At 36.2% G+C, this 23038-nt stretch overlaps 1 protein-coding gene across 1 annotated transcript in view; it reads right to left on the reverse strand.

The window, feature by feature from the left end:
• Positions 1-1279: 1279 nt before the first annotated feature.
• The window catches only part of LOC120631545 (xanthine dehydrogenase/oxidase-like), a 44461-nt gene continuing 22702 nt past the window's right edge, over positions 1280-23038 (reverse strand). Inside the window, 9 exon segments of the mRNA XM_039901174.1 lie at positions 1280-1538; positions 2753-2894; positions 4274-4399; positions 5543-5828; positions 6789-7000; positions 9419-9676; positions 10230-10380; positions 13042-13199; positions 15707-15825. Coding sequence (XP_039757108.1) covers positions 1408-1538; positions 2753-2894; positions 4274-4399; positions 5543-5828; positions 6789-7000; positions 9419-9676; positions 10230-10380; positions 13042-13199; positions 15707-15825 — 1583 coding nt within the window. The 3' untranslated portion in view covers positions 1280-1407.

Raw genomic sequence — 23038 nt, forward strand, 5'->3', positions numbered from 1 at the left:
TGAGCATTTCGGATTACAGGTCGCAAAGTCTTGAGTCTTAATATTCTGAGTTTTTTTTTCAAGTAATTATTTGTACCACCGACGGCCTATTGGCGCAGTGGGCAGCGACCCTGATTTCTGAGTCCAAGGCCGTGGGTTCGATTCCCACGACTGGAAAATGTTTGTGTGATGAACATGAATGTTTTTCAGTGTCTGGGTGTTTATATGTATTTACGTATATTATTTATCAAAAATATTCTTCAGTGATCTCAGTACCCATAACACAAGCTACGCTTACTTTGGGGCTAGATGGCGATGTGTGTATTGTCGTAGTATATTTATTTATTTATTTATTATTACCAGACCGTCAGGTGATCACGTATCTCGCGGCAGGCTTGCAATTACTGCTGTCAAACGTCACTTTTGTTTAAGTATTTATTGAATGGTAAAGTGACGCTTGACAACAGTGATTGCAAGATTTTCGCCTGTCGCATGGCTGTCGCGAGATACGTAATCACCCTGCAAAGCTTGGAAATTTCGGGTGATTCTACCCGTGCCTCGGAGAGCATGTTAACCTGTCGGTCTTGAGCCCGTTCTCTTCCCGGTTGTGTAGTCGCTGCAGTCCCATCGGACTATGAAAGTGAGGGCATAGAGAGTGCACACGCTTTTGAAGAATGCACACACTTTTGCACTATAATATCTCGCTTGTAGTTGAAAAATCTCTGTGAAGATTTACCACCGAGGACGAAAACGTTATTTGTAAACAATTTTGTTTTAAAGTAAAATTTACTTTTTTTCGTGTACACAGCACAACATACGGGTACTTACTAACGACGTTTAACCTGCAATTCGGCTGCCACTGGGCAGCAAGCAACCCACCATGTTCTTAAAGGTTTGGAATTAAAACGTGGCTTATGACAGGGAATCAAAAAGTTCAAGCTTTATTTTAATTTTAATCTATGCAGCATAATTATATTCTCTACCTTCAGCGAAAATTTACTATTGACATAATTCTTCATGATCGTTGAATAGTGAGGGATTAGCTGTTTTTATTGCATTTTTATTTCACTGTTGTGGTGTTTCAAATTCAAATAAACCGGACAACTTTGAAACGACTTACTGTAAAGTTTTACAAAATTCAGATCCGTCATTCTTCTACGATCAGGATGATATACTTACCTATAATAAAAAAAATCGGAATTAATCACTAATACAAGAAAGAAGGATAGATGGATGATGGAGACCTAAAGGGCTTGAAAGGCGACTCCGCACAGGAAACCGTAATGTTGATAAAACTCACGTAGATTGTTTAGATGACATGAAAATATTCTCACGAAGTCACTGGTTACAAATAGCTGATGACTTTCGACTGTACACACCCTTCGGTCGATGCGATGATGATGATGATGATTATAAGAAAGCTCAAAACTACATATCTATCTTAGGGAGCATTTTTCCCGCGCTTATTGATCTAATATTCGTATCAGCGTCACCATTTTCTGGCGCAACCTTCGTTACATTCGCAGACTCTGGTTTCACGGCAAAGTGAATTATGTGGTCTGAAAATTAAAATCAGTAGATTATATGATTATTTTAACTTTGTTTTTGCATTTCTTGTGATATATTCTAGTTACATCTTCAGAATGGTATGTTAGGTACAAAGTGGCCATGCTAGTATACTGCCACAGAAGTTACATAGGTATGAAAAATGTAGCTACAGGTGTTTAGAAAATTAGACGCAAAAATGAAAGCAAGGGACATTCTCCCAACGACCTCCCTGGAGCGAGTGAGCGAGTTGGAAGTTCCGGGTTCGATTCACGGCAGGGTACATTTCGAAATTTATAATTTCTGAATTATCTCTGGTCTGGTGGGAGGCTTCGGTAATGTCTAGTTCCCACCCTACCGAGAATAACGTCCCGTAAGCAATCTAGCGTTCCGGTACATTGTCGCGTAGAAACCGATTAGGTTTAATATAACTGCCATACTCCCTAACATGTTAGTCCGCTACGATCTTAGACTGCATCATCACTTACCATCTGGCTGAGATTACAGTCAAACTAACTTGTAGTGGAATAAAAAAAAAACACAGAAAACCTCAGTAATAATAATTCCTAAATAAAAATAATTATTCTTCCTCTTAAGTCCGCATATGGTGAGGGGCAACTACACAGTGCCCGGTCCGACATTTGACCGGTTTTTTTATACTCATTTTATCATCAGATACTACTACTATTTATAGCAGAAGTTTTTCTGCTATAAATAGTAATAGTATCTGCGCTTTTATTGACCGAGCTTATTTCATATTTATTAATTTAATACGTTTGCGAAATACACAATTGACCATCTATTGGTTCAAGGTCGAGTGCCGATTTAACTAGATCTGCCAACTATTGGTTTGAAGCCGCTGGAAATATATTTTTATATACATATATATATATATATTTCCAGGATAAGGATCTTGACTCATAAGTTATAACTAAGATCACTCTTCTAAAGTAGACGACTACATCAATTGTTGAGCTACGAACAGTTCCGTTTGTTAACGTTTTTAATGTTCGCGAGACGCTGCTGGCACCATTAACTGCCAGCACTTGTCGTCTTATACGCTGCTGGCTGATGCTTGTGGTCTTATAAGTTCGAAGTCCCGGGTCGAATTACCGGCAGGGGTGATATGGTACACTACCATTTCTGTAGTTTCCCTTTTCTTCTATTTGAGTAGGCTTCAGTTAAGAGGAAGTTAAGTTTGTCTTGATATTTACCACGTTAATAGTACCTTTGAAGTGAAACAGCAGGCACCCAAGTACACCAATTATCCCGCCGGCTACAAGGAGCCAACGAACCACGCCTACAATACGCTTGGGGATGAAGAGCTGGTGTTTCAGCATGTTTACGAAGGTCTTGTTCAGCGCTAGGCCCTGGAACATAATTTACATTGTAATGAAACACTCTGAAGGCAAAGCCGTAGTGCCAAATGACAATTTTTTTAAATGTTTATAGACGAGCAATTTACTGCAACCACACCTGATGGTAAGTGATGATGCAGCCTAAGGTGGAGGGGGCTTGCCTAGAAGATGCCCATTCACTCTTGATTTGAAGGTACTCATGTGGTAGGTACCTACTGGGGAAAATGGAAGCTAGAAGGGCATTCCAGATCTTTGCGGTGCGAATCAGAAACGAAGATGCAAAGCGCTTCGTACGCTATCGGGATGCAGATCCTTACGATGCCTCGCGGTTGGATGTTGAAAAGGTAAGGGGGGAACAAGTTCAAACAGTTCTTGAGCACACTCTCCGAAATATATCCTATAGAACACCGAAAGGCAGGCAACCTTGCGTCGATGCTCATAACTCTAAAGTTTTTTATTGGCTGGGTCACCGAAGAGGTGTTCTTCTAGTACGACCGTCCATTGAATCCAAGGCAAGGCTGATACGTGGCAGAGCCATCGCAAGACATGTACAAACCAAAATAAAATAAATAAATTTAAAAACCGACAAAGAAACTTACTTCGTCAGAAATAATAGTTATACTATATAGTTTATAAAAAAATTGCTCTGAGGTTATACCTCTGTAATGCACAGAATCAAGCTCAGGAAAATGGTAGCACAGTTAAAAACCATGATTGTAACCTTGTGGCATTTAACTGTGAAACCCATCTGAAAACTTGGCTTATAATAATTCATGAGTTATCCAAAAAAAAGCATTAAAATCCAGCTCAATTCTAGGAAAATTGAAATTGAAGTTAAAACTAAAAAAATTAAAAAATATGACGCAAATCGGCAGGTCTTCGCGCATTTTGCCCTAACATAATTGACTTCATGTGTCACAGTTCACAAGTGTACGATTTAAGTGGTTTGTAATTTTCCAAGTTCAGATTTATTAAGACTAATTATGCCGTCATATGCGAAAGTATTACTTTGATCCACTATTCCAGTAATAGCGGTTTATCAGGTCCTTATATTATGTAATGACTTAATTTGAATGGCATATGGGGTTCTGTAGTCCTTGGTCTAAAATCACCAAAGAAAAATCTCGTGGCATCTCGTGGCTTTTCCGGGAATGTCATATTCTTTGAATAAACGAATGAGTACACTGATATTGCACACCATAAGCGTAAAAATTTGGCGGCCTTATCGCTACATAGCGATCTCTCCCAGGCAACCAATGGCGTAAAAGACAGCTCAAGAAGAGGTAGGTGATGCATATAAATAAACATATATACATGCATATAATCTTATGCGTTAATGAGTTTACCCAGCGTTTAAAAGAAAAGGATTTTGTCTTATAAAGTGAAGTTACCTCTTCGATCCAAAACAAAGGCGCTATGACCATCGGTAAATCCTTGCAAAGTTCGATCTTTTCGGTTTTTAACAGTAGCATACTAAATTGCACTCGCTGTCTTGCGACCATAGGAGTTCCGGTGATCTAAAATGTGTTTTTGATTTTTTTTAATTCATACAGGTAACATGAATTATTCATTAGATACTAGCTGTCGCCTGCGACGTCGTTCTTGTTTTGGTTTTGTTCATATGCAATAATTATCACCGCACTAAGCAGACAGTAGATGATAGCAGCAGCAAAGAAGACACTGACAACCGTTCTTCGTTATATTCTCCCGAGTACAAAACACGATAATATTTTATCAAGTGTCAAATTCCAAATTTAAATTCTAATATTCTCTATTCACATAGGCCACTTATGTAAACATATATGTGTTAGCAAATCTGCCTTTGTATGTACATTGAGTTGAAGATAAAAAGGTATCTTCAGATTATATCCAGATATATTAAAGGGTGCACCTGCTAACATACGGGAATGTGGAATAGGAGAAGTTTACCCCCGTTTATTATTACACATATATTATTTAGATATTATTTCCACTTGTGCGCCAGTGCTCTGAGAATTGATAAAGCTGGAGGAGAAGAGACATTGTTTCCTGCCCATGCTAGCCGTACTGCAGAGCTTAGTCTGCTTGATACATACGAATATTTAATCAAATATCGATATTTTGACCCAGCCAATGTTCACTTAATTACGATCACAGAAAAGTTCATCTACCACCACGATCCATGTAACTGGGTCAAAATTTCGATAAATATCTATAGACCCCACCCGGCTAAGTTTGTTGCGGGCTTCTTCTTAGACCAGGACGCGTTTGGAACTCTCGTAGCTTTAGTTTTAAGTTTGCGCATATTGTTATCGCCATCATCTCGCTACCTTACATTTCCCATGCAATATCCACATCATAAGTGAATATGGGTCTACTTGAATTAAGATATTTTTTACTTTGACTTTGAATATGATGATAATTTCATCCATAATAAATTGTTTGTATTAAGGGTCCATGGTCTGCCTGTCTGTCTGGTTTACGTCCTTAGAGTAAACTTTGAGATTCAAGGACTTATTTTTTTACGTATGAATGAATATACTTTTGTTGCGCACCACAAAAAGAACATAAAAAAGAAAAGTATACGTACATATTTAAACAAAGATATTTTTGACTTTGCTTTTACTTATATTATCGTTTTACTATTTTTAATAAATCTTAGTTTAAAATTTTGTACTTACCGGTTCAAAGTCAATAGCAATTTCATGTTCGTTCACAGCTGGGCTTAATCCCTTGATATCCTTAAGGAGCTCTGGGTCGCTATCATAAAAGTGAGGCAAAGAAACATACATGGGCACCCCGATACATTTGTTTAAGTCCATTAGACCTTTGGGCGGACAACGATCTGGTGCATCGCAGAAGCATTGCAGTTCAGGATCGTTGGCATAGTCTCCGATGTTGGCAATATACCGATTCGTCATGATACCTTTATAGGAGGTTTTCTTTTGGTACCACGGTCTGAATGTCCTGGAAATTCAATGGTGTTAGAACAGAAGAAAATAGACATTTTAAAACACTCGTTGGATGTAAGTGGGCCGCGAAGTTTAAAAGTAATAAAAGGGATGAAAGCAGAGCGGTCATCTCCACATATCATTGCTTTATCATCATTATCATCATCAAAGCTCTACAGCCCTGGATGGGCCTTGGCTTGGTCAAGCATATTTCTCCATTTGAGGCGATCAGAAGCTGCTTCTTTCCAGCTCCGAAACCCCAGAACCCTCATATCCCTCGCAACTCCATCACTCCACCGTCCCTTAGGTCGTCCTCGGCCCAAAGTGTCCAAAGTCCGTTGCCTTCCATCAACCTCTTTGGGGCTCTCGTGTCTTCCATGCCCAGCCTATTGCATTATTGCTTTATACCAAAAAAAGATTTTTGAATATAACAAAACATTGACAGCCTCGCTGAAGAAACTAGCGTATGACGACTGAGGCGTTTCTTCAATTTATTTCTATTAAAAATATAATGGACAACTATCATGTACACACACGTATACACACGCACTCACACACACACACACACACGCGCGCACACCCTTTTTCACTCCAATTAGTCGTAGCGTGATATTTGTATAGCTCATACGAACCCATTTCCGATAAATTTACTATACAACACAACAATATTTTTTAAATTGGAACCAGTAGTTCCTGTGAATAAAAAATAAATATACTACGACAATACATACATCGCCATCTAGTCCCAAAATTTTTTGAATAATATATACATAAATACTTATAATATATAGATAGACACTGAAAAACATTTATGTTCATCACACAAATATTGTCCAGTAGTGGGAATCGAAGAAGCAGGGTCGCCGCCCACTGCGCCAATCGGCCGTCAAAAACAAGGCACGAATAAACAAGCTCATTCAATAATATATGCATATTAGTATAAATAGTATGCATATTAGAAGATGTATAATTTCACCTGCACAAATCCCCAGAAAAGGACTCCAAGCGATCGAATTCCGTTAGAAAAGGTGGGAACACAGTTCCATCAGTGCCGGCATATTCATTGCACTTGTCCCTCCAAATCGTCTGCTCCACTTGATCGTCAACAGCTATAACTTTGCCAACGTCCATGACGTTTTTTATACCTCTCATTACGGTTATTACATGATTGTCGACAGTTGCGTTACGCTGAAAGAAAATTATTCTATAGAGATTACAGTCTGTGTTTTTCACGTCGGGATCACCAGGAAGACCTCCCCCCTAGCTGACGATCTCTCTGGCGCAACGGTGAGCGCTGTGGGTTTAAAGTGAGAGGTCCAAAGTTTAAATATCACATTAATCAATTTAAATATCACGGTGAAAGAAAACATCGTGAGGTAACCTGCATGCCTTAGAGTTCTCCATAATATTCTCACAGGTGTGTGAAGTCCACCAGTCCGCACTGGGATAGCGAGGTGGACTACACCTCATTATGGAAAGAGACCAGTAATGGATTAATAATGAGGGGCAGGTTTAGGAATCTCTGAATTTTCTCTGCCTTTTCTGGCAAAGCATGCATGACAAAGCGTGTATGAAAGCGGCGGCATGCATGTACCTAAAATACGCGGCAAATGTTGAGCTGTACGCCCTTTCTATCTGGTATTACACACAGACATTGTTACTATATCTATATATATAAAAGGAAGTTGTGTTAGTTACACCATTTATAACTCAAGAACGGCTGGACAAATTATAATTTTATTTGATTTTTTGGATTTCTCTTAGTCCGGAATAGGATAATAATTATTAAAATATAACATTCATCAAAAAATAAAAAGATCTGCGGCACGAAGTTCGCCGGGACAGCTAGTTATTAATATAATAAGAATCATGTTTAGCATTACAAACAGTAGGTACATTTTTTGTAATGCCTAACATAAAATATATTTTATTTATTTCTTTCTTTAAAGACATACCGCTAAGCGATTTAGCGTTCCGGTACGATGTCGTGTAGAAACAAATTGAAGGTATGGGTTTGATATAACTGCCATCTCACAGGTTAGCCCGTTACCATCTTAGACTGCATCAATATCCACCAGGTGAGATTGCAGTCAAGGGCTAACTTGAATTGGAATTTAATCCGATGTTTCCCTCATTTGAGAAATATATATATATTATATATATATATATATTTCTCAAATGTATATATATATATTTCTCAAATTATATTTAAAAATTTCTATAATCTTAATATATATAAATCTCCTGTCACGATGTTTGTCCGCGATGGACTCCTAAACTACTTAACCGATTTTAAATTAAATTGGCACACCGTGAGCAGTCTGGTCCAACTTAAGAGATAGGATAGCTTAGATCTTTAATTATAGTTGCAATTTTATTCTATTGCAAATTATTTGTCTATAATTAATTGACAGTCACATGACAGTCATACTACTACTATATTACTCATTTAAGGCTTAGCGATACTGAATACTTTAAAAACAAAATCAAACGCAGACGAAGTCGCGGGCCACAGCTAGTATATATATATATATATATATTTCTCAAATGAGGGAAACATCGGAAGAAACATCTGAGAACTTATGCCAAAAGTGATTGTATATTGCCATTTCGTTACACAAAAAGTAAAAACGAACCGTAGGTAGGGTACATTTCAACCATATATTCTAGAAAATAATCAATATCTGTGCTAAGTTTCACCCAAATATTCCGTTTAGCCTTTTGCTGGATGAATGAAATCCATCTCGCCAGATCGGCTAAAGTTGAAATTAAAGAAGAAATTTAGAAAATATAACATTCGCTTTTATAATCCTTACTTATATTATAAATGTGAAAGTGAGGTCGTTTATATATTGTCAGTTCGTTATGATTTCCTAAAAAGAGAAACAAACAAAAAACTGTAGAAGAGTATATTACAAAACTTTATGACCGCAGAGTTTTCTAATCAACACACTGCAGTGTTTTGTTGATGAGAAATTGCATTACATTTTCATTTTTCAGAATAGAAAACAAACATTTACGGTCCTTTCGTCAGATAGCGGAAAGTACACTGGCGAAGTTACTTATTTATTTTATTATTTTCCCTGAAATATCAAAAAGGTCAAGTATTACGTATCTTCTTCTCGCTATGGAGAAAAACGTGGATTATTAAAAGTTCTTACAACTTTTTTTTAGCTTGTGAAGGTGGAGATATTTCAAGGGGAGAGCTTTCCATCGCCTGTTGACTTCTGGGAACCATGTTACGCAACCAGTTATTACTTGTAACATGCAATGTTCAAAAAGTTTAGTCTTTAGGGATTTCGGGAGAAAAGATGTCACGAAGGTTTCCAACAAGTAAAGGCTCAAAAAATGCCGAAGCTAGAATATACAGGACACATAGCTCAAAAACCGACAGACGTTGGGTCCCAAGGTGCTGGAATGGCAACCCCGCACCCGTATACGCAGCGTTGTTCGGCGTCAAATACGGTGGACGGACTACAATAGACTAGTCGCTGGAAGCAGCTGAAAACAAGCGGCTCAGAATCATAGATTTTGGAACTCCCTTCAGGAGCAGGAGCATATCGGTTAATGTGATGACGATGATGATGAAAAAATAGCAAATCTTACCATTCCAAATAAAGAGAACCTATACTGGTTATTGGGTTCAAATATAAGCCGATCAGCCGCTTCCTTCTTCAGCGCGGTGCAAACAGCTTTAGGAGCAAAATCGGTTCTTGCGCAGTTCATCACGATGCCTCTAAACAGGAGGTCCATAACTGGAACGTGCAGGAAAATATCGGGTGGATTATCGAAGATACCATTGATTGCTTTACCGATCATGTTCAGCATTGCAGGTTTATCTCGGCTTACGACGTTCACCAAACCCTGAATGAAAAATAAGTAGGTGTATAGTCTCTTATGTACTTCTTATGTACGCATCAAAAGTGCCACCTATGGGCCGGGCCTACTTAAATAAAGATATTTTTGACTTTGACTTTGACTTTAGTTTCGGTACACCGGCAGGACAATTTGGCATTTTAAATTAATGCTTTCATTTTTTTCGAAATTTTTTCTTTTTATGTGAGTATTTGTTTGTTGAATAAATTGTTTTTCCATTTTATTCTTATGGTAGACCGACGCCAAAAAACATACATTTTATTATAATAAATACGAATATAAATAATAAAGTTGAAGGAAAATTTAAATGAAAAATATGAGTAGAAACTATTTTTCATCACGCAAAGTGTTAGGTTCATTGTGTTCTGTACCTATTTCAAAGAAAGGCTCCAAAGTTATTACGTTGATCATTTGAAATTGTAGATTATCATACGCAATCAATACTACCCGTAACCTCTCGTCATATGATTGTCATTTTATGTAATGGAGAACGCTTGCCTGCTTTGTCTGTTAGCTTAACAATTATTGAAACAAATCTTACCATTAAAAATGGATGTGGCAAGGTAATCACTTCTTCTCCGGTGAGCCCAGGTCCAGAAAGCTCCTTCTTGAAGTAGAAGGCATCCAGTTTCTTATATTTGATTGTGTCTGTGTCGTCTTGGTCTTGGACGTCTACTTTTTCCTTCCATTCCCTGATATAGATAAAAGTTTTAGTAGGTAGATAAATCAACATACTACGTCAATACACAATTACATACATCGCCATCTAGCCCCAAAGTAAGCATCTCTTGTGTTATGGGTACTAAGATAACTGATGAATATTTTTACGAATAATATACATAAATGAAAAACCTTGTTCATGACACAAACATTATCCAGTTGTGGCAATCGAACCAAAACAGCTTAGCCTCAGAAAGCAGGCTAATCGGCCGTCAAAAAGGATATAAATAAGTTTTATAAATAAAGCTTTTTTGGTTTTCAAATTCATAATTCATTTAAGTAGGCCTAGTTTATAAGCACCTAGTTTATAAGCACCAACGATTCGGAAGGTAGATTTTTAAAACTATAATAGCATTTTCTCTGATATAAATTGATATGAAGATACTTAGTTAGGACTCTTACATACTACCCTACCGACAAAGACGTGCCGCTAAGCGAATAAGTGTTCCTTCCAACTAACTCTATGCAAAAAATCAAGTCGATAGGTTTAAAAGTTCTCATCTTTTTTAAAAGTCAGCTAAATTTGAAATAAAGTTGAAAATAAAATGAACAGTTTCATTGCTCGGTCCTTAAGTTTAGGTTTAAATACTAGGTAGTGTACCATATTACATCTTGTTACGTAACAATTCGTCTAAAAGTACCAATTACCTAAACCACTTTTATTTTATTCTTTAAAGTCAAGATTAAGGTTTTTTTTATGTTAAATACCGTGTAGTTTACTCCGCGCGCAATGACGAAATTTAAAACCATAACTTAATTCTTTAATCTGATTCAACAACTCTAATATCTGGTAGTTGTTTAAATGTAAGCAGCATTCCTAATGTAAGCGCACAAAATTAAAAAAAATAAAAAAAAAAAAAGTAAAAAAAAAAAAAAATAATATATAAATAAATTGAGATAAAAATGTGTTTTGTAATGGAAGAGCGAGATCTTCTGGCACAGGTTTTAAACTTAACAGAAGTTCTCCGCCTTATCTGCTATTGTTTTATGTGAACAAATAAATTTTCATTTCATTTCACAAAAATATGTTTGGTATAACATCACAATACATATGTGGATTTCGTTGCCTTTATCTTTTATTATATGCACGTTTTCTATATATGAATCTTCTACTTGACGCTCTCTATCAATTGCTGAAATTGCATTAAAATCCGTTGAGGAGTATTTTTTAAGGATCTAAGGTTACAAACAGCGGATGTTACTTTGTTTCACGCTATGTACCTATAGATACTGCAGTATGTACCTAAACAAGTATTGGTTAGAATATAAAACAGTTTATGCGCGACATCCATTTGAAGCTGTATTTATATCGATTGCCGTAAATAATATATGAAATAAAAAACCTCGGCTCTCTAACTACAGAGAAGCGTCAGAACACAGAAACCTTAATAATAGGATAGCGTTGCGAAACACTTACTCGTAGTTATAAAGTGATACGTTCCTTTTATGTTACAAAATACAAAATAACATATCTAATGTTTTATTACCAGGCAAGCGTTTATTACAAGCTTTTATTCAGTCTCACCTATCTGTCTGTCTGTAATCATATCGTGTAAATTAAATTTGATCCACTTTTGCCTACGATGCAAAAGATCAGAATCAGTTGACAAAATTAATTGATTCCGATCTTCATCTTCATCATCATCATCATTTCCACCAATGGACGCCCACTGCTGGACATAGGTCTTTTGTAGGGAGTTCCACAATCCACGGCCCTAGGCCGCTTGCCTCAATTCCGCTTGCATTCCGATCTTGCACACCCGTAAATAAAAAACAATATTACAATGATATAATGTGATCAGCAGACAAAATATCCCTCGATTAAATCGACAAAGGATAAAACTAACTCATTTACCTGCCGAAGCATGGCATCAGGGAAAAGGTGACGTGTACTCCTGTTTCATATTACACGTATATTATTTAGATACTATTTCTACCCGTGCGCCCACGCTCGGCGAGTGAGAATCGTTGCAGTGTGTACTACAAACGAGGAAGCAAATTCCCTTGTGTCCATGGGATGTAAAAGTGTTAGTCTGTCTCTGTCTGTGGTAAAAAAGGTAGAGCGTAACTACATTGAACAACTCTTAAGCAAACTCTGCAAGCTATATCTTTGAGGAGACCGATACATGGGATACTTTGCGAAGATGTTCGTAATTTTGTCGACAGTGGTTATTTAGTTATTAAGCCAATAAGTGGGTAAAGATAGAAGCATCCATTTAATGAAAAAAGCTATAAAACGTCTAGTTTTTAGAAAATTCTTGAGTCTTGTTGTCTTAATCCTAAGGTTGCCTGGCAGAGATCGCTTTTAAGCGATAAGGCCGCCTTTTGTATTCTACTCCAGTCTTTGTGTTTCTCTCTATTTTTCTAACTGTGTAGTGGTGTACAAATAAAGAGTTTAAATAATATAAATACTTTTGTCACATAAGAGTGCGACAATACGGAATATGTTGATCAAATGCAAAGTAAAAGGAAAGACGTTTCGAGAAAGTGGCCCAATGCTTTAGTCGGAACAAAACTGCACTACGCTTGAAACAAAAATGCAAGACAACGTCATCAAGCTAACGCGACCCTTGGCAATAAGGAGTAAGACGTTAAAAGATAAATGCTTAAGATGATTAAAACAAGATACTTACTCAAAATAATAAGGCCCAATCTCCTTAACAATAGGCAGAGCACCCTTCTGGACATCATTAGCGTTGGTATAGTTAAAGAGGTACACTTTAAAGTCAAGGGGGAATGGAATTTTCTCCCACATCTGTCGGACGTCCGTCTTCTTAGACAGGGCCATTTCCTGCAACAAATTTTACTTCGTAAGATTGACTTTGGATTTATCTCTTTTTATATTGCACGTAGATTCACTTCAAGTTGCGTGTGAGCTTGACCCTAATTTTATTGTTTACTAGCGGACCGTCGCGACTTCGTCCGCGTATGAGTCAATCGAGAAGCTAGTAGCATCGCATAAAGCAGTGCTAATTTTTATATTGTTAACGTTTTAATTCAGAACCATAATCCTTATTTTTAGGACCTTAACGCATGCCAAATAGATCGTCATATTAAAATAATATTGTTGTAAGCGATGGCAGTAAGCCTACATTGGTTTACGTCGAAAAATAGATTTTAACCCCTATAGCCTTTGGGGCGAAAGTAATAGACTCCGTTGGTAAATTTAATCTTCATTTAATCCTCACCCATTATTTTTCAAGTTTTTCAGATATTTACACTGTAATTTTTTTTAATTTGTTATCTATAACAACCGGGAACACAGGCAGCGCTGGCTGTCACTGGAGGAGGCCTTGACCTTGAAAAAGGGTTCTTCATAACGGAGTTTTTTATTTAATTATTATAACTATTATTTTTTTTCACTTTATATACTTAACCCAGATAAGCCTGAAACTAAAATTTTCTGAAAATTTTGAAAAAAGTTACATTATTAAGTTTATTAGATCTTATGCAACATAAAAAAAATTATGAAAAAAAAATTAAGTGTAAGGCTTTCAGGGAAACAGCCGTCCTATATGTAGGACAGTAGGATAATAACAGGAAATAAAATACCATTTATGACAAAACAGAATGTAATCAAAAAGTGTAGTTTATTAGATAACTATTGATTATATTACCCATTGTTATATGTAATTTACTAGATTAACACTATTTATGAATGATATGTTTCAAAACACTTGACACACACTCCAACATCAAATTTCTTGCAACGTGTCAAACATTTTTTGTGACATTGACGACAGTGTGTTTGCTTCGATTGAGGAATAACCAGATGATTCATTTGGTCTTTACGACTATCAGAATTGTTCATGATGGGAGGGGGTCGGCTAGGCCCTCTTTTGGCATTTTTTCTGTTTGATTCAATCAAAGCAATTGCTACCCTTCTGCGAAAGCCAAGATGATCCAGTTTTCCATGATTTATTTTATATAACTGCCATGCATTATGTTCGGCAAGATCAATCATGTGTATGAGCAACGGCATGTACCATTTCTTGCCTCGTATACCAATTCGGTAATGTGAAATATTTTCATCAGACCGATCCACTCCTCCCATATATTTGTTATAGATGGACACCATATGTGGTTCTTCTATTCTTTTTGTGGTTCTTCTATTCTTTCTTCAGTGGTTATGTCTCCAGGCAAATTCTTTTTGACAGCATATTTATTGCTCTCTGACACCAACAACGAAATAACATCTTCATCTAAGAAGTTTTCAAACCACTCAATTGGGCGCTTATCTTGGCAAGCGCCTTGAACATCTGGCCAATTCACGGGATTTTTTGCCAAGTCCCGTGTTCTCCATGCGTAGGTACGCCTACGTTTAGTTCGACCTGTAGAATCAGAAGGTTCTTCTTCTGTATCACTCACCATAATCTGCCCTTGAATCATTACTTCAGCCGGTTGAAGCAGAATGTTTCGTGGCAAATTATTCAAAGATACATTATCTTCTTCACCCGAATCTTCCTCAGTGAGACAGTCAGGATTAACAGGAGGAGGTAGAATACATATCAGTCGTTCTCTATAATCTTCTTCATTATCAGAAACATTTTCTAAAGCATCTAAAATTTCATGCGCAGCTAACGGTCTGTAAAGAAAAAGTTGTATTATTGTACTAAAATCATGTATATTATCCTACTGTCCTATATATAGTACGCTAGTATTTGTAACAAGTTATACGTAATTTATTTATATTATTTTGCTAGAATATTTATTTAGTACAAAAGTTAAGGTTATCAACTAGATATTAACACAGAAAAAAACAACTCACGAGTAAAATATAATTTTTTATACATACCTGTCATTTGCCATGTCTGCAACGCACTTTTATTACACACTTATAAGGTAAAATATAAGGTAAAAACTGTTAAAATAACTGTCTTTTTATTTTTTCTAATAAAGCTGACACGTTTCTTACTGCAAATCATAAGACTAAATAATCTTAGATAAAGAGGGTATTCTGATATTTTTTTTTATTTCTACTGTCCTAAATATAGGACAGTAGGCTTATCTGGGTTAAAATTAAGGATAAATATGAAACTATGTAAATGTATGAAGAAATAAAAGGCTTTTTTATTTTTTATTTATTATTATTTATTAATAACCGGGACAAATGGCTAAAGATGCTCGCCGAACCACGGTAGAAGACACCGCCTATTATCTAAATCCGGGCTGGTACTGAAAATTTCTTGACCGAAAACACATCATCATCCCATTTAAATCCCACTGCTGGCCAAAGACTTCCTCCCACATCTCTATGTGTGTGTGTGTAAACAAATTTCGACTGAAAAGTTGACTTACCTTTTTCAACTGGCTTTTCAACACGGTAGGGAAGATAACCCAGCCGAATAGGATGCCGAAAATGGAGGCGCCGGCGCAGCCAGCCGCGATCTTTACGTGCTTTTGTAGTTGCATTTTTCCTTCGAGAAAAACAGAATGTTAAAAAAACTTTGAATCGTAGATCTGAGTTATCTATTTGAGCAATCTAGAACAGCAAATTAATTCTCAGCCTCAACCCATTGCTGGCCTATTATAGGGCATAAGTCTCCATTCTGAATGAGAAGGGTGGCCGCTGGCCTAGTGCGGCCTAGTGTGGTAGACTTCACATGCCCTTGATAATGTTCTGGAGAACTCTCAGGCAGGATTCCTCAAGATGTAAATTTAATTCGACCATATCTGACGCACTCCCTGGCGCAGCGGTGAGCGCTGTGAATTAAAGCAGGAGGTCCTGGGTTCGATTCCCAGCAGGGGCAATTCGGGAATTTATAATTTCTGAATTTTCTCTGCTCTGGTCTGGTGGGAGGCTCTGGCCGTAGCTAGTTACCACCCTGCTCAAAAGACGTGCCACTAAGCGATTTAGTATTCCGGTGCGATGTCGCGTAGACACCTAGTAGGAGTATGACAATAATACTCCCTTACAGGTTAGCCCGCTACCATCTCAGACTGCATCATCACTTAACAACAGGTGAGATTGCAGGCAAGGGCTAAATTGTAGTGAAATAAGAAAAAAGCATTATTTTAAATTCCTAAAATGATAAAAGCACATAACTCTGCAAAGTTAAAGGCTGAGACGCGAGGATGTCCGAATGGAGGATGGCTATCTGCTTCAATGAAAGTTTACTGAAATGTATTCATACCTAGTTAAATGGTAACGAAATTGAAGAAATCGAAGCTGTGTCTGTACTTTGCAACTTGGATTCTATAAATGATTACATCCTCACCAATATAAGATGTGAGGTACGCGTTTGGTTGTATAATTATTATAAATACTTTACTTTACTTGTACATGTACCTACTACCTACCTATGATAAATAAATAAAATATTTTGGTAGTACTAAATAAAATAAGGTAATGTGATAAAAGTTTTTAATTTTATATTTTATTTAGGTATTATAGATGTAGTCAGGAGAAAATTATAAAGATCTTTCACGTACTTATTCAGAAGGACAAAAATACAGAGAAAGTTTTGACATACCTTGGTACGTTGCTGTTTATATAAGTAATATTAGAATACGTTTAATAGAACAGGTTTTAATAACAAAAAAAAAAGAAGTTTTTTTACTGGGACAAAGTGGTTCTAATAACTGCACCATTTAAAAATTACGTTAAGGTTATTGCCACTAACCTATGATCAATGAATAAAGTTGAGCTATTATAAACTCATTACAGAAATATCTAGGAATCGATGGGTGCACAGCCACATGTCGATTTCTCACATACGTAACGCTCATATTATTGCGACGCTCATTTCGCGTTTGCATTATTTAATACAAATTAAGTTGAATGTCACGGTTATTCTGTGAATTAAAAGCGGTGATTTAATGAAGATTTTGATGTAAACAAAACATAGAAAGAAACATTTACGTAGCCATCCACTGACCACATGTACGACCACTGCTGGACGTAGGTCTTTTGTAAAGACTTCCGCACACCACAGTCTAGTCCCGTAGGTTCCCGGGGAGACCTGCGCTACATTCTCCCTCATCATCATCAACTGATTACAGGAACACTACAGGGCAAGGCCCACGGGTCTCCTCTCTAAAATAAACTTCCTGAGGAAAATTTTGTATCAGGACATAAAATTTCATTCTTTAAATATATAGTCATCTATCTATCTTGTAATGAGGCCCGCTTCAGCGGATGCACTTCGACCCTCCAGGATCTTTTGTGCTCAATAAAAAGTTTAATATATAGTCATAATATATATTAAACAATACTTGTAACTAAATAAAAATAAATAAATTAATAGCTATTTTATTGCACACAACATAGAAAATTACAAATCAAATCCAATAGAGCATTAAGGTAGAACATTAAGGAAGACGATCTCTTCACTTGGCGAACTGGGAGGCCTGCTAAGTTTCTGGAGTGAGCTCGGCTGCCAGGAGTGAACAAGCGAGAAGCCGTACCAGCGGCACTACGTGCAACCGATGGTTCCGGCCATCTAAGTACGGAGACTGCCCCACGAGATAAAAGAAGAAGGAGAAAATAGCGATCTCTTTTAGGCAACCAAAGGCGTAGAAGAAAATGCTATAGATTACTCGGTACAACTATAAATTACATCATAGAGAACTCTCTGGCATGCAAGTTTCCTCACGATGTTTGACATTACCGTTATTTTTAAATCAAGTGATATTTCATTGCTTAAATTAAGACTCACAGAACTCCGAATAGTAAGTAAATAAATAAATCTAAATATACTACGACAAGACACACATCGCCCCGAAGTAAGCGTACCTTGTGTGATGGGTGCTAAGAGAGCTGATGAATATTTTTATGAATATAATACACATAAATACTTATAATATACATATAAACACCCAAACACTGAAAAACATTCATGTTCATCGCACAAACATTTTTCCAGTTGTGGGAATCGAACCCATGGCCTTGGACGCGGAAAGCAGGGTCACTGCCCACTGCGCCACTCGGCTGTCAAAGTGTACTTTTTGTGGTGTGCAATAAAAGTATATTCATTCATTCATTCAAAAGTTAGAGGCCGTTGATTGAACTAGGTTCTCCGAAAGGGAGGCCGAAGACACTAAACTATCACTGCCACATTTTTTTTCTTATAACTATAAATGCCTTAGCCTCGACTGATTAACAAACATAGGCGTTAAAAATTCTGAGGAAAATACTTTTTTCGAATACTAAGACCAAATAGTTGTTGTACCAAAAATAAGTTATTAGTAACAATTTAAATCAATTAACACATAACATTTCTTCACATAACAGAAATGTTATGTGTTAACTGACTCGGGTTAAGTTTATAATTCTCTACTAACACCAAGTATTTCTAGTAATTTATCTGCAATTAAACTGCAATAAAATGCTGCTAATTACACAGTAGCGATTAGGTACTCTATTTAATGCGCTGAATATAATTTCTATTCTATTCAATTATAAAAGTGACATTATTAATTTGTAGGATTCGCCCACATATTAAATTCTTCGCGTGTAAACTATTCCATTTTTTGTTCCAAACATTTGTTCACTGTTATCATAAAGATAATTATAATTATGTTCCTATTCTTAAGTGTTGCACTTGAAGTGCACTGCCTCCTATAATACAGGTTAAATCCTAGTATAGGGGCAGAAGTTTTCCAATTTCTACATATCGACAATTTTTTATCTAACCACAGATTGCTGTAACAATTGCTTGGATCATTTAACTAATAACTAATGTGTCTTTTTGTATACCATTATAATTGTTCTTGTTTCTTTGTGCCCAATAAAGTATTCTACTCTATTCCGATCCAATGATACTCTACGTGCAGTTTAAAACAAGTTTGCAACAAAGACGTGCCGCCAATCGTTTAAGTGTTCCGGTGCGATGACGCTTAGAAACCGAGAAGACTACCTTACTCCCTAACAGGTTAGCCCGCTCCCACCAGACTTGCATCTTCAGTTCGTGCTAACTTGTAGTGGAATAAAAATAATGGTTTTATGAAATTAAAATAAACCTACCACTTCCAACGACGGGTCGACGAAGCTGCTGTAGCACCTTTTTAAATAGCCATTTATTCCTGTGAAAGATAAAAAATACATATTTTATCTTGTATCGTATGGTAGCTTTTATCCCAGATTATTAAAACTTTTTAGATCGATGTTCTGACAGGGGCACCAACGTCTGAAATGGTGTCATCATCATATTAATCCGCAGACTATTCATAGGAGAGACAGTTTTAGATCACACACAAAATTGAGTACATACGATTGCACTAAATAGGAGATAGCTTGCATTCAGTTTTATTATAGCATTCGTATCTTAAGTATATTTTTAAACGAGCAATTCTTGTATATATGTATATATATATATATATATATATATATAATTGGAATCTCGGAATCTTTAGAAAAATTTAGTATAAAGGGGGTTTCGGGGGCAATAAATCGATCTAGCTAGGATTAATTTTTAGAAAATGTCATTTTATTCGTGTTCTCCGGTAACAACCGATTTGGTGCAGACGAAGTTGCACGGGTCAGCTAGTTTATGTTAAAAAGAGAAAGATCGCAGAGTTAAAAGAAATCTTGATCCAGCGATAACGTCTAATTCACGTCCCGAAATTGTTAATTAACATACTCGTACAAATTCTCTAAATAGCTGAGATAGCTTGCATTCCGTTCTATTGAACTATTCGTATTTATGCTAAAAAGGAAAGGTCTCAAGGCTTTAAAAAAATCCTTATCCATTCGTGATCTCCTATCCCACTCTAATTTGCCAAAGCGAAGCGAGGTCTTAAACACTGATTTAAGAAAATATAGAAACCTGAATCATTCATTGTTGTATGCAGTGAATTGTGCCCAAAAACAGTGAAAATGCCCCACAATTTCCCACTTTACACCCGCGGAATATTGCTTGCTTGCAAAATTTCTCCCATATTCCCATTTTATGGTAAACGATTACACCATATAGGTAAAGTAATTACCAGTGACTAACCGTTCGTTCGAGAAACTCTGCTAAAGTGAAGTGGTTTTTAATGTCTTAATATTAGTCGTGTACACGGTTTCTTTATTTTCTTAATTCTGTGGTCTTAAGAGTTTATTTGGATACATTGCATTCATACTTATGGAACGTAGAAAGATAGAGTAAAGAGATTAATATAATGTAATTTAACTCTCTGAAAAGCTCCTACTTTTTAACATGAGAATTAATTCGATTGAAAAATATTTTATAATTCTGTTTAAAGGAAGAAAGTTTCAGTACATACGTGCGATGTGTTGTGTGTACACGGAGACACCTGGCCGTTAACTTGGAACAATCCTGCAGCGCTTTCAAATGGGCGGGCTGCAGTGGTACAGTTGTGTTGAACAGTGGTAACTTCATGATTCAGTGGTAAGTTAAAAACGGTGATAGTCTAGTGGTTAGGGTTTCGTACCCTTTCGGGGGAACCGAGATCGATTCCCGGCACGCATCTTTAACTTCACAGATTAATGTGCGTTTTTGATTTACGCAATTAAATATCACTGGTTTCAACGGCAAAGGAAAATATTGCAAGAAAACCTGCATGCCTGAGGGGCCTCTAAATTCTCCATTATATTGTCAAAGGCATTTTAATTCAGTTCTACGATGTGTACAAACACCAAGAATGAACAAGAAACATGAGAATACAAAAGGCGGCCTTATCGCTCAACAGCGATCTCTGACCGGCAACCTTAGAATTAGGAAAGAAAGAGGAGAATGTACAGCAGGTTATACAAAAATGTTAAAATGCATAAATGCGAATAACTAAATACTAATACATTATTGAATACATCATACATAATATGATTAACAAATATCATATATAGAAGAATATAAATAATATAGAAGAAGTAGTAAAATATACACACATAACAAATATAACCAAATTAAAAAAATATATATATCAATCATTATATAATACAAATTATTTGCCTACAACTCAAAGGAAAATGACAAGTAAAATAAAAAGTGTGTGCGTGTAACCTTTACGCGCAATTATCTATCTATCTATATATATAAAAGAGAAAGTGTGTGGGTATGTTTCTCCGGATTGACCTGGCGAGTAATCCTGTAAACTTTGGTGACGATCGGAGCACTCCTATTTTTTAACTGTCAAACTGTCAAATACAGCTTTTATTTACCATGATGATATTCTATTGTTGGGTGTACATGGCTGTAGATAATGATCTTCACCCGCTCGAGAAGAGATTAAAAGAGAATGAATACGGAGAGAAATAAATCGTTTAAAATATTATGAGACTTAAATTAAAAATGTATAAACGCTGTTACTGGTACTGGGTTGGTGTACTGGGTACGCTAGTTTATTATAAAAGTAATAAATAAACAGGTATATTTAGAGATTTTCAAAAATCATTTCAATTCAATTTATTTTTTTAAATTGTTGAATTTTTATTCAATTTTATATTCACAATTGATCCATTTGAAAATATTGGAAATAAACAATCCTAATTGATTATGATATTTGCCACTAGCTGGTGTATAAGTCAAGAAGCGTGGAATTTATGATATATACTTACGATCAATCCAAATTATTATTTTTAAATAGTCGAAAGTACACAGTCTACACTACACGTCTGGGGTAAGCGTCAGAAAAAAAATCGAGTTACCCCCTAAAGGGTTAATACTTCAAAAAAAACTAATAAGGGTTATTAAAATAAACTAATATATATTTAATACTTTAACATACATTAAATACTTTAAAAAAGTAAATATATACTAATAAAGTCGTCGATATGAATATAGTGTTCTTTCAGTAGTAAATAAAAAAATCCTTTCCATTTTTGTATTCATTGTACCCGTCACGCCCCTAAATAAGTGGTGGATATCGTTACAATCATTTGAAATACGTCATATTCTTTCTAACGAAGCCAATAAAATGTTCATAAAGAGGAGGTTCTCAATTCAATCATACTTCTTTATGTCAGTACTTAAGTAGCACATGCACTTTCTAGCATGAACGGGAGTCATTTTCTCAACGGGAAAAGTAGAAAATGTTTATCTTCTCCAACAGTTTTATCCACTTTGTGAGTATGGGCGCATGGGTCGTGTAAATAATATCCAAATAATATACGTGCAACGGTGTAGGAAAACATCGTCAGTGAACTTGCATGCCTTGATTACATTAATTATGGGTAATTTCAGGTATGTTTATATCCTATTTGTACCTCACCTACCTCTTTTCTGTTTTTTCCTTTTGTTGCCTGGAAGAAATCGCCATGAAGCGATAGGGCCACCAAATTGTACTCTCTTGCTCTACGTTTATATCTCCGTAACAATTTTTTTTCTTTGGTGTAAAATAAAAGTGTATTCATTCATTCATTCATGCCTGTGAGTTCTCCATAATAAATGAATAAATAAATACGCTACGACAATACACACACCGCCATCTAGTCCCAAAGTAAGCGTAGCTTGTGTTATGGGTACCAAGATAACTGATAAATATTTTTATGAATAATATATATAAATACTTATAATATACATATAAACACCTAGACACTGAAAAACATTCATGTTCATCACACAAACATTTTCCAGTTGTGGGAATCGAACCCACGGCCTTGGACTCAGAAAGCAGGGTCGCCGCCCACTGCGCCAATCGGCCGTCGTTGAGTAATGTTCTCAAAGGTGTTTGGAGTCCGACAATCCG

Source organism: Pararge aegeria, chromosome 18 (assembly GCF_905163445.1).
Source record: "Pararge aegeria chromosome 18, ilParAegt1.1, whole genome shotgun sequence".
Taxonomy (NCBI): domain Eukaryota; kingdom Metazoa; phylum Arthropoda; class Insecta; order Lepidoptera; family Nymphalidae; genus Pararge; species Pararge aegeria.